This window comes from Solanum stenotomum, chromosome 5 (genome assembly GCF_019186545.1).
Source record: "Solanum stenotomum isolate F172 chromosome 5, ASM1918654v1, whole genome shotgun sequence".
Taxonomy (NCBI): Eukaryota; Viridiplantae; Streptophyta; class Magnoliopsida; order Solanales; family Solanaceae; genus Solanum; species Solanum stenotomum.
In genome coordinates this window covers 60,282,135-60,294,872 of record NC_064286.1, presented here as the reverse complement: position 1 = coordinate 60,294,872, position 12,738 = coordinate 60,282,135, and the positions used below count along the sequence as shown (strand labels likewise).

Here is a 12,738-nt window from a genome sequence, read left to right as displayed (position 1 = left end):
ATGAGGTGAAGATTAAGAAAAAACGTCAAATAAATTAGTAGTATTGATGATGATAAAAGTTAAATAAATCATTTTTTCTATTATTTAAATTTTTAACATAAAATTTCCAATGTTTTAAAATTAAAAATAAATGTTAAAAATTCAAATAAAAATGGAGGCAATAATTACTTTATTAAAGAAAAATATGTGTAGAAAAAGTAGAAGTAGATGAAATTACTTTAGTTCATATTTTTGGTGGGCTTCAATGTACAATTTCTATAGCTTTTAGTCAAACTCTTTAGTGCAATGTTGGTCCTCCAAACTCTTATTTCTAAATAAGAGTAAAATAAAATATAAAAGAGTTAAAAAAGAAAAAATAAGTGATTTAAGAAAATTATATAAATAACATTAATGATGAGATGAAGATGAAGAAAAAACGTCAAATAAATTAGTAGTATTGATGATGATAAAAGTTAAATAAATCATTTTTTCTATTATTTAAATTTTTAACATAAAATTTCCAATCTTTTAAAATTAAAAATAAATGTTAAAAATAAAAATAAAAATCGAGGCAATAATTATTTTAAAGAAAAATATAACAAAAATTGTCAGAAAATTAATTCTTCATGTGGGTTGTTGTATATGTAGAAAGGCACGTGTACAATTAATGAGGCACAATTAATTTTATAGTACAATTTGAAATGCTTTGTGTACAACATGGTAGTGTCGTGTTCGTGCTTTAAAGTGTCAACTCTAATAAGGAGCAAGATGAGTAATAATAATAATTCTAATAAGGAGTAATGAGTAATAATAATAATTGCAATGTTAGTCCTTCTAAGTAATGAGTAATAATAATAATTGCAATGTTAGTCCTTGGTGTTAGTCCTTCTATTAATGTACAATTCTTTTTGCACGTTGTACAACTAATTAACGCAGTCAAAAGTTAATGTACAAAATTGTATGCATACTGTACAAGAGTATTAATGCAATGTTAGTCCTTCTAAGTCTCACTTCTAAATAAGAGTAATATATGATGGTGAAAATATGTCTAATTATGGAGTTTTCCTTAAGAGATCAATTTACAAGTAGATCGATGGGCCTAAACATGGCCTGGCAAATTAACCAATTATCACAAAAGTGTAGGCCGTAAGGAGCCATTTTAAAACACTCAACATAAAATTTGTCAAGGAGCGCAATTATGCAAATTATAACTATAACATACAAATATGATTTTTATGTTTGTTACATGTGAAAGTTGCTCAAATTTTAAATAGTCTACAAAATAATCATCAAGTTCATGGAGACAATAAATATTGGTCATATTTAACCAACTCCATAAAGATAATCTTTGTCTAGTACATGTTCCTTAAGTGGACACGATAAAGGATCTGGGTTTTTCGTAGTTCGATTATACATATCATTGATTTTCTTATTTGAGACATGTTAAGAATCTGATTCTTAGACAATATTTACGGAAAAAATATTGAAAATGCGTTTAAATTATGTGAAATTGTCCTTATCTTTATGGTTTTGTATGTGAAGGGATTGCATTAGGATTATTATTGGTTGGTCTTATAAATATTCTCATCTTGTGATTAGTAACATTCTTTTATTTGCCCAAAAAATTATTCTTTCACCTCTCTTTTCAATTATTTTTTGTACTAGTATAATAATTCTCATCCGCACAAGTATTTGATAACTTTGTTTATTATAACTTCAATAAATTAGAAGTCGACTAATCCTTTAAATGTGTACGAGATATCATAAGGATCCAATATCTTAAACTCATTTGTCTAAAATTTCGAATGAGACTTCATATTTGAATCACAAGAAATTTTTTACTAGTAAATCATTCAAAACTTGATTGAGAAATTATAAACAATACAAGTTTGAAAGGTTGGTCGGAAAAAGGACCGTGCACCATCACCAACAACACTCATGTCGTACCTATTACAATAAAAATCAATATACCCGATGAAATCTCATATAAATGGCATCTAGGGAGGAAGACATGTACGCAACCTATTCTTACCTTGTGAAAGTAGAGGAACTGTTTCCGATAAATCCTTGACTCAAGTAATGCATATCCAAATCAATAATCATATATAGAAAATAATGAAGAAGAGAATAGTAACAATAACTTAATTATTATTTTTTGGTGTGATGAATAAGATAGGAGGAATAAATAAAAGAAATAAAGTTGTTGTCTGGGTGAAATCAGAAAGATGGAATCAAATGTCTATTTTAATCTCTTTTTCTCTTTAATAATCCAACTTTTTCTTTGAGCAATTAAAAAAGGACAAAGTTATAGCAAAAATCATGTGCTTATCATAAAGTTGTTCCATTAAGAATACATCATCTTTTTAAAATTTATTTTTATTTCATGACAAAGATTTGGGTACTATGTAATTATGTATCATTGTGCTAAGTGCTTTCATAATAAAATATGATAACCTATTTTTCAACTAAAAAAAAGAATAGTGACCTATAGTCTCTGTAGTTATCTTTTAGGCAACCTGATAGTGTAAAAGTTGTTATAATATCTGAGATGTATCTCGAGTCGAGCGTTTATCAGAAACAACCTCTTTACATTAGGGTAACGAGGCTGCCATTGCAAAAACACTACCCTCCCAGATCCGCTTATGGGATTATACTGGATATGTTGTTGTCACGTCCTTCAAAAACTTTAAATGTCATATATATATATATAAAGTTCTAAGCTTTTTTATAGAACACATTTGAAAGTAGTTGTATTTTACAATTCCATTGCATTCCTTAAAACTAACATTTTGTCAAAGGCAGAGGATACTAGCACTCTAGCAGGGCACATTTGCTGGTATTTGACAGATTTATTGATATATATTCACTCAATTTGTTAGAAAGTTACTCCATTTTGGTTATATATATTCACTGCTTAAGGATTTGAGCCTGTAAGATTGAATTTTTATGCAGAAATGGAAGCTGATATCAGTGAGAAGTTGTTGAGTGAAGTGCAAGCTGTGGAGGATGGTGAAAAGGAAGTGAATTTCAAGGAGAAGTTATGGAACGAGACGAAGAAGATGTGGGTGATTGCTGCTCCAGCCATGTTTACAAAGTTTTCGACGTTTGGAGTAACTGTTATTACTCACTCATTTGTTGGTCATATTGGACCTAATGAACTTGCTGCTTATGCTTTAGTCAGTACTGTCCTCCTGAGATTTGGCAATGGCATTCTGGTACTTTTTCTGTTCTATCTCACTTATTTCTAATCAAGAATTGAAATGTATTTAACAATAGTAATCATGATTCATAGTAGTGGTTGTTTTAGAGATGATAAGATGCGGGAAGGGAGATGAGATGGTTCTGACATGTTAAAGAGGAGATGTGTGGATGCCCCCCGGTCAGGTTGACCGTATTAGGCTTGAGGAAAGGTAGAAGTAGACCTAAGAAATATTGTGGTGAGAATGAGATGATTAGAAAGGATATGACGCAACTTCAGCTTATCGAGGACATGACCCTTGCTAGGAGGGTGTGCGTTTTTTCCCCTTATTTTTTGATTTCTACCTCTACTAGTTGTTTCGCTTTGATATCTTGTTGTTGTATCTGTTTGTTGCTATTGCCTCTTTTTTCACTGATAGTTCAGTTGAGGGTCTTTCCGAAACAACCTCTCTACCTTCTCAAAGGTAGGTTTAAGGTCTGCGTACACTCTACCTTCTCCAGGCCCCATTTGTGGGATTACATTGAGTTGTTGAGTGATGAATTAAAACGTTAAATATGATTTGTATACTGCAGATGGGAATGGCAAGTGGATTAGAAACTCTGTGTGGACAATCGTATGGTGCAAAACAATATCACATGCTCGGGATTTATCTCCAAAGATCTTGGATCGTCTTGACAGTAACCACAACCCTGCTTTTACCACTCTACATCTTCACCACGCCGATCCTAAAAGCTTTAGGACAGAATGAAGAGATAGCAAAAGAGGCCGGGCTCATTTCTTTATGGTTAATACCGGTGACTTACTCCTTCGTTGCATCATATACATGTCAAATGTTCTTACAAGCTCAAAGCAAGAACAAGATTATTACATACTTGGCAGCTTGTACCTTAGCGATCCACATTTCCCTCTCCTGGCTTTTAACTGTGAAGTTTAAGTTTGGAATCACCGGTGCCATGATATCTACAATTTTGGCATACTGGCTTCCCAATGTTGGTCAGTTAATGTTCGTAATGTGTGGAGGATGCAAAGAAACTTGGAAAGGCTTTACATGTTTGGCATTCAAGGATCTTTGGCCTGTAATCAAGCTTTCTTTGTCTTCTGGTGCCATGCTTTGGTGAGACTCATTCCATTATTCGCGATATAGGAAGTATCATGTCACAAAAGCATCTTTGAGCCTAAAAGTCTGAATTTTTCGAGTTTTTTTTTTGGCAGCCTTGAATTCTGGTACAATAGTATACTAGTTCTTATTACAGGAAACTTGAAAAATGCTATGGTTCAGATTGGTGCTCTTTCTATATGGTAATGTTGTTATACTCCTTTCTTATTTCGATTAGACCTTTTGTTCATGCTAGCTTCGTTTACCTATCGATCAATTTTTTACCCCTTTTTTGCAGCCTTAACATCAATGCTTGGGAAATGATGATATCTCTTGGTTTCTTAGCTGCAGCATGGTAATATAATCATAGTTTGTAATCCATTTATGTTATTTTTAGACTATTCTTCTTTATAGAGGGTTTTCAATCAGTGTACGAGTGTCAAATGAGCTGGGAAGAGGGAGCGCGAAAGCAGCAAGCTTTTCAATATGGAATACAGCAACAACATCATTTGTCATTGGGTTCATTTTGTTTCTGTTCTTTCTGTTCTTGCGTGGACGTCTGTCTTACTTATTCACAGACAGTCCAGACGTGGCTAAAGAAGTCGAAAAATTGTCTCCTCTATTAGCATTTTCCATACTCATGAACAGTATTCAACCAGTTCTCTCTGGTGAGTACTTCATTTCTCCAATTCAAATGCTCATCCTACGAAAAACATTTTCAAGAATCGCGCAAAAAAATCAAGAGTTTATTGATGCAGGCGTTGCTGTTGGCGCCGGATGGCAGAGCATTGTAGCCTATGTTAACATAGGCTGCTATTATTTAGTAGGCATTCCAGTTGGAGTTGTACTTGGTTATGTTTTCAAACTGCAAGTTAAAGTGAGTTCTCTCATTCCCTTTTCTTCTGCGTTTCTCGTACTCTCCAAAAATATTGTTGCATCTGCATCGGATCGTTGACACGCACCTATTCGATATTTTTGAAGAATTTGAGCAACATTTGGAAAAAAGTCTACTTTTCTTTTGTGTTAACAGTTTCTCCAATTTTGGAAAATGTCTTTATAGGGTGTTTGGGTTGGAATGATTTTTGGTACACTGGTCCAGACAATTGTACTACTTATAATCACATTGAAAACTGATTGGAATAAACAGGTACTAATATATTATCTTAAGTTTAATTATATTATAAGCTTTGGATGTATTATTATCTTGGAAAATTAATCAAGATATTTCTCATCCATACAGGTTTTAATTGCTCAACAGAGAGTGAAGAGATGGCTAGTAGAAGATAAAACTAATGATGATTCACAAACTGCTTGATGTTGAATAATTCCTAACCTTTTTTGATCATGTAATTTCATGAGCATTAAATTCTTATCATATGATATAGATTTTTAGATGTATCAATTGGAAAAAATTACATTTTCGACTCTTTTTGTCATCCACCCTAGTTTAAAAATCTTTATAAAGTTGAATAAAACATACAGGAGTTGTTCATTCGGAATTTAATAAGATAGGTAAAATGAAGATAGTATGAATTTATTTGTCATCTGAGTGAACTTGTAAATAGGTGAACAACTGATACAAGATTTACGCATTCCACAAACTTGTGACCAATTCAATAGTACTCCCTTAGTTTCTATTCAAATTATATGTCGTGATTTTTAAAATAGTTGTCTTAAACTATTAAATAAAATCAATTATCCTTTTCTCGGTAAGTATTCTTGGAGACTACAAACACTTCAATTATATGGTGATGATACGTAAATGATAGAATAAATGTTTAATAACGATAGATTATATCTTAAGATATAAGTAAAGATAAAATAGTCAAAACACTTCTTATTAATAATATTATCTTAAGGAATGTAAAAGGAGAAATATGACAAATAATTTGAGACGGAGTGAGTATCAAAGTTTGGCTATTTTTGCAAATCTTCCTTAAATGGGACTAAAATATAAAAGTGTCCTCAAATCAATGAATCATCCCTTCAATCTGTGAAAACTCTGAAATACCCTTGTGTTTACAAAGCAACCGTGATCAAACGTTGTACTTTTTTCTTCAAGATCATAAGGGTAGATTCGCCATTACACATCATCATCATCATCATCCTAAAAACTTGTTTCCAGAAAATCCCACTGCAATTTTGCTCCGTTTCATCAATTTCGAACAGTCGAAATCCAATTGTAAGCAATTGCTAACTCCATTTCTCCAATGATTTTGTGGTTAACAGTCATGCATAAGAATTTATTAAATGCTTTTTGTACTCAAATGAATGTGGAGTTTTTTTTTTTGGTAGGGGAAGGGGATTACAGTATGGGAATCGAACTCGCAACAAGTTGAAAATTCAGTTAGTCAACCAACTAAGATATTAAGATTCCCGAGGAATTTATAATCAGTTCATGCTGCAAATTGGACAAAATTATAGTGAAATAGATAATTAGTATACCCAAAAACATTTAATTTTGTTTGCTTTGAAACAAGAGAACTCTGTCGGTGAACATTGGAGCGTTGAACCTAGAATATTATGCAGTTTTTTTAAAAAAAACTTTTTTGTTTAATGTTGACAAGGTGAAGATATGGTATAATGTATGGAATCTGTAATGGATTTGATTTTGTTGTGTTGATAAAATGCGTGAAAGGGGAGCTGATGATTAGAAATTTGAGCTTATGAGCCACATATTTTGTTTTGTTTCTGAAGTGTATGTCTCTATGTATGAACTCAAATGTGAAAATGATGTAATTTGTCCTGATGATGTAGTTATTTGTATGTGGCATAACTTCATCACTTTCTCTGGCGAATTTTGCATTTGTTAGGTCTTATGTGTGGATATAACTAGAAAGAATTGATTTTTTTGCTTACAAATTACCTGTTTTCAGTTTTTTTATTTGTTCCTTTTAAATTGGGGGTAGGGGAAGGGGGAAAAGAGGGAGGGGATTACAAGGTGGGGAATCGAATCCCTCACCAACAAGGTGAAAGTTCAGTTAGCTGGCTAACTATTTGAGCTACTATGCTTCCACTATCTGTTTCTTCAGTAGCTATGGTTATTTAACTTGTTCTTTTGTTTTGCAGTGAGAATATAGAAACATGCAGATGCGGCAAAAGCTTCTTTTTAGATCCAGTCCAGCTATATGTCCTCATAGTGTGTGTGGCTTTGTACCTGTTTGTCTAAAGCATCACATTAATCCAGTCAAACACAAGATACTACATACGTCATGCCAGCTTATATTGCAAAGTAGAGGTAAAAGATTTAGCTTTTTAGTTAATTGTCTTAATGGAACCATTGAAAACTCAAACAATGAGCACCAGACTTGTTATAGAAATGATGAGGAAATTTCATATGATTTATACAATGAGTCCATATGTGAGTTGTGTACTGAAGGCGACGTTGATAAGGCAATGAGGCTGCTTTCCGAGATGGAAGCTTTGGGTTTTCATCCAAGTTTTGTATCTTATAGCAGCCTGATCGCTGCCCTTGGAAGTGTTGGCAGGACTTCGGAAGCTGATGCAATCTTTCAAGAAATGTTATGTTCTAGTTGCAAACCAAGGATAAAGGTGTTCAATATCGTACTTAGGAGCTTCTTGAGAAAAGGCCTCTTAAGGCTAGCAGATAAGGTCTTGATGTTACTCGATGATTTGGCTGTTGACAGGAACCAAGAAACTTATGAGATCCTGCTTGAGTATTATGTCAGTGCTGGGCGGCTTGAAGATACTTGGTTAATTGTTGCCAAAATGAGGAGAGAAAGTTATCCTTTAAATTCTTTTGTGTATAGTAAAATAATTGAACTGTATAGGGACAATGGCATGTGGAAAAAAGCACTAGGCATTGTGGAAGAGATCCGCGAGATGGGGCTACGACTAGATAAGCGCATCTTTAATAGCATCATTGATACTTTTGGCAAGTATGGTGAGTTGGGAGAGGCCGTAGAAATGTTTGACAAAATGCGCCAAGAAGGCATAAAACCTGATTTTAGAACATGGAATTCTCTGATCCGGTGGCATTGCAAGTATGGGCATCTAGATACTGCTATAGAATTGTTCAATGAGATGCAAGATCAAGGACTATACCCTGATCCTAAGATCTTCATTATCATTATTACCCATTTAGTGGAGCAGGGCAGGTGGGCTGTTATTGATACTATTCTTGAGAATATGCAAGGGAGAGGACATCACAAGAGCGGGGCTATTTACACTGTCTTGGTTGATATTTATGGCCAGCACGGGAGATTTGAGGATGCAGAATATTGTTTAAATTCCCTAAAATTGGAAGGCCTTCAGCTTTCACCTAGCATCTTTTGTGTCCTGGCCCATGCCTATGCTCAGCAGGTGAGTTGTTTTATCTTTCCTTCTCGAAGGAGACTGATTTGCTTTTAGTTATTGCATTAAAAAAAATGAAGGTGTGAATTACATTTACGGTATAAAAGGAATGCATGACATTGACAGTATAAGGAATGACTACTGAAGTGGTCTTCAGAAGGGCAGGAGTTGTCGTTAGGTTACAAAAGCAAATTCTCTCATTGGGAGGTGAATATTTTCAAAGTCGGGAGCTGCATGACTGTAAATCTGCCACTTAATATAATGGTAGTGCTAATCTTGGATTAGATAAGTTTGGAAATGGTTGTGTAGTTGAGTTGATATTTAGTCATAAATGTCTTCCATCTAGTACAGTAAAAACTTTCTCTCACCAAGACATGTTTGGGGTTTAGGCAAAACCCAAGACATGTGTGTTTCATTCACACATTTGTGGTCTCTCTTTACATTCATTTGTATATGTAGTTAATGATTCCTTTCCCTTCGTATTACTATGTTCAAGATTGTATCTTTAAGTAGCTTTGAGGAGATTCCATCTTTTTACAGACATGTTTGGGTTTAGGCAAAACCCAAGACATGTGTGTTTCATACACACATTCGTGGTCTCTCTTTACATTCATTTGTATATGTAGTTAATGATACGTTTCCCTTTGTATTACTATGTTCAAGATAGTATCTTTAAGTAGCTTTGAGGAGATTCCATCTTTTTACTCCCCCCGTTTCAATTTTCTTGTCTAGTTTTGACTTGACACGGAGTTTGAGAAAGTAAAGAAAACTTTCTAATCTTGTGCTTTTAAACTAAGGATATGTAAGATGTACCAAAATATTCTTTAATCTATGTGGAAAGTTAGAACTAAAGAGTTGCCAAAAAAAGGAAAGAGACATTCTTTTTGAAACGGACTAAAAAGGAAAGTAAGGTAAACAAATTGAAATGGTGGGAGTAATATTTTTGCCTTGTGTGCAGGGATTATGTGAGCAGACTGTGAAGGTTCTGCAGATAATGGAAGCCGAAGGGATGGAACCAAACCTTATAATGCTAAATATGTTGATAAATGCTTTTGGGAATGCTGGTAGGTATATGGAGGCACAATCAATTTACCTGCATATAAAGGAGATGGTAAGTCCTTAAACTTTCCAAATTTCCCTAAAACATATTTCCTGTCATAAACTTTGCTGATAGTGGTGCTGCTATTTCTGTAGGGTATTACTCCTGATGTGATTACTTATAGCACTTTAATGAAGGCTTTTATGAGGGCTAAGAAGTTTGATCAGGTTTGGCTTCTAATATTGCTACGAGCCATTGGCCTTCACACTTTTCTTGAATGTGATGTGACTAAACAAAGTCATAATTTGAAAAATGCATGATTAAATTGTTGCATAAAAAATGAGTAATTTGGGCTTCAGTGTAGCAAAGGCGGTGAAAAGCATGGAAATTAGATGTTGACTTACTTTTTTGTATTTAACAACATTTATGTGGCTCTACTTTGTTGTTGCTTGCTAGGTCCCCAAGATATATAGTGAAATGGAATCCACTGGATGTACGCCAGACAGAAAGGCTAGGGAAATGTTGCAATCAGCATTGATGATCCTTGAACAGAGACACTGTTAGTTTAAGTATAAGTAGTTAGCCTTATTAGGCTGTATTGCGGTTTTGTTAGTTTCTTCAATCAGTAGATGACGCACAGCACCAGAAACTAAAAACACTTTTGATGCTGCTCACTGTAATCTTTGAGGACTTTGATGCTCAAGTAAGATAATGTCCTTGATCTGCTTAGTAATTATTTCCATATTTTGTTTTCCTTAGCTAAATTGTTGATCCGGCCGCCTTCTGTCTCTTTTGTGCAGCTTATCTTTTTAGCTCTTCCTCGTGCTGTATTTATAGGGAGCATTATTTAACCTGTGAGATCATATAGCTTCCTGAAATGTGGATATTGCAGAGTCACTTGTCATTTTTGAGGTTTGTGAGTACACATTCGAATTGTTGTGGATTATATTAACATTTGGTATATCCTAGTTGTTGGAGAACCAATGGTTACAATTGTTTGCAGTTTGCTTACAATCTGCTTACTTTAGGATCATTAACTTCAATGTGAATCTGCGATTGTATGTAGGGGAAGTCATCATATTAGCTTTAAAATTTCACTGAACTTGCAATATTAGATTTGTTCTACACGTGCAATAATGACTTTCCCATTCAATTCCATTCTTTACTGTTGGAGCATAGCATATTTTTGAGACCACTTGTTCCTTTCAGATGCTTCATATATGTTCGTTCGATTGCCTCTACTTAAATATTCTATTCATCCTATAACCACTGCTATTGGAGCCGACTTATACCCCTTTTTCCTTTGTGTCTCAGTAAATGGCTCATGGCTGCCTGCCTGTGCCTGTAAAACGAAATATCTGGAACTACTATTAAACTTAATGATACTAAGGTGTCTGTGGCACGTTCTTCCATCAATATGTTGTCTGTTGCATCACGATTCACGTATGTAACCATTACTGATATCTCTTGTTTCCTTGGCAGCCCCAGATGTACTTCTCTTCGTCTGCATTGTTGCTATATCAACAGGTAAGAAATGCTTCACTCGATGTTATCACCAAGCTCAATCTGCTATGCTTACAGATTAGACTCTCCGCGTTTCTTGGATTACTCGATCCTGCTGAGAGTTTATTTTGTTACTTAACGTAGCGACATAATTTGCAGTCTGATTAACCTTTGTACTTTGAAGGAGAGAAAAGCAGCGTCTCTGAAGGCTAAAAGAGTGCGGTATTGCAGCTGTAGATTCCATTGCTACAATAATGAAGTCTTGTTTCGACACTGATGCAGAATCTGCAAATGACAACACTAAATTAAAGAGGATGCATTCTTTGTAATCATGATTCATGCATATACATTCTTTCTTTATCAGTAAGACTTGGAAATACAACAACAATATACCTAGAGTGGGGTTTGTACGTAGACCTTATCCCCAATCTCATAGAGAGACTATTTATCAACATTCTTATGGTAATAAATTGTTGTTGGATGATTGTTTTTTGCAATAAAATAGACACGGCGTGGAAGTTAAAATATGAATTTGGTTTAAAATCGGGATGAAACAACCTCTCTACCTTTCACAAAGGCAGAGGTAAGGCCGTATACACATCACTCTTCTTAGACTCCACTTGTGGAATACACTATGTTGTTGTTGGTTTTAAATAGAATAAAGACTTGTTACCAGTGACACTATTTAATCTAATATTGGTTTCTTATCTCATGTTAATTTAAAATAATTAGACTTGTTTACAATTAGAGGTCACAGACTACACCTGTGAGATTTTATTGGGTACGTTGTTGGACTACAATTAGAAGTCAAATAGAATCGATTATATAAAAAAAACACATTCAATAAAAAGGTATACACACATAAAAGACATTACGAAAGGAGATAATTGAAAAAGTTCTAGAACAATGTAAGTTATTCTTTAATTCTTTTGGACTATATATATATTTTGATATTTGATTAATTTAGATTCACATTGAAAGTGTTTGATATATATTTGGAAGTTAAAGTAATTCGTTTATATTGAAANAGTCTTGTTTCGACACTGGTGCAGAATCTGCAAATGACAACACTAAATTAAAGAGGATGCATTCTTTGTAATCATGATTCATGCATATACATTCTTTCTTTATCAGTAAGACTTGGAAATACAACAACAATATACCTAGAGTGGGGTTTGTACGCAGACCTTATCCCCAATCTCATAGTGAGATTATTTATTAACATTCTTATGGTAATAAATTGTTGTTGGATGATTGTTTTTTGCAATAAAATAGACACGGCGTGGAAGTTAAACTATGGATTTGGTTTAAAATCGGGATGAAACAACCTCTCTACCTTTCACAAAGGCAGAGGTAAGGTTGTATACACATCACTCTTCTTAGACTCCACTTGTGGAATACACTATGTTGTCGTTGGTTTTAAATAGAAGAATAAAGACTTGTTACGAGTGACACTATGTTATCTAATATTGGTTTCTTATCTCATGTTAATTTAAAATAATTAGACTTGTTTATAATTAGAGGTCACTGACTACACCTGTGAGATTTTACTGGGTAGGTTGTTGGATTACAATTAGAAGTTAAAAGGTATACACATAAAAGACATCA

General features: G+C 33.9%; 2 protein-coding genes across 7 annotated transcripts; both read left to right on the top strand.

The window, feature by feature from the left end:
• Positions 1–2,682: 2,682 nt before the first annotated feature.
• Positions 2,683–5,699, top strand: LOC125866061 (protein DETOXIFICATION 21-like). 2 transcript variants are annotated; one of them, XM_049546349.1, is made up of 9 exons: positions 2,683–2,815; positions 2,932–3,194; positions 3,751–4,292; positions 4,391–4,477; positions 4,573–4,629; positions 4,704–4,942; positions 5,033–5,151; positions 5,335–5,421; positions 5,515–5,699. In XM_049546349.1, the coding sequence occupies exons 2-9, from the start codon at positions 2,934–2,936 to the stop codon at positions 5,587–5,589; spliced, it is 1,467 nt and encodes a 488-aa protein (XP_049402306.1). In that variant the 5' UTR covers positions 2,683–2,815; positions 2,932–2,933; the 3' UTR covers positions 5,590–5,699. The 2 variants fall into 2 exon arrangements, with proteins under 2 accessions (XP_049402306.1, XP_049402307.1); XM_049546350.1 differs by lacking the exon at positions 2,683–2,815 and having other exon boundaries at positions 2,842–3,194.
• A 659-nt stretch (positions 5,700–6,358) lies between these two features.
• Positions 6,359–11,628, top strand: LOC125866058 (pentatricopeptide repeat-containing protein CRP1, chloroplastic). 5 transcript variants are annotated; one of them, XR_007446460.1, is made up of 9 exons: positions 7,016–7,087; positions 7,348–8,597; positions 9,547–9,699; positions 9,783–9,854; positions 10,084–10,330; positions 10,465–10,539; positions 10,942–11,017; positions 11,110–11,154; positions 11,315–11,628. XR_007446460.1 is itself a non-coding variant. In XM_049546347.1 (6 exons), exons 2-6 carry the CDS (start codon positions 7,359–7,361, stop codon positions 11,405–11,407), a joined length of 1,602 nt encoding a protein of 533 aa, XP_049402304.1. In that variant the 5' UTR covers positions 6,359–6,456; positions 7,344–7,358; the 3' UTR covers positions 11,408–11,627. The 5 variants fall into 5 exon arrangements, 2 of the variants coding, with proteins under 2 accessions (XP_049402304.1, XP_049402303.1); XR_007446461.1 differs by lacking the exon at positions 10,942–11,017 and having other exon boundaries at positions 11,315–11,400; XR_007446459.1 differs by lacking the exons at positions 10,465–10,539; positions 10,942–11,017 and having other exon boundaries at positions 11,315–11,626.
• The last annotated feature ends 1,110 nt before the right edge of the window (positions 11,629–12,738 follow it).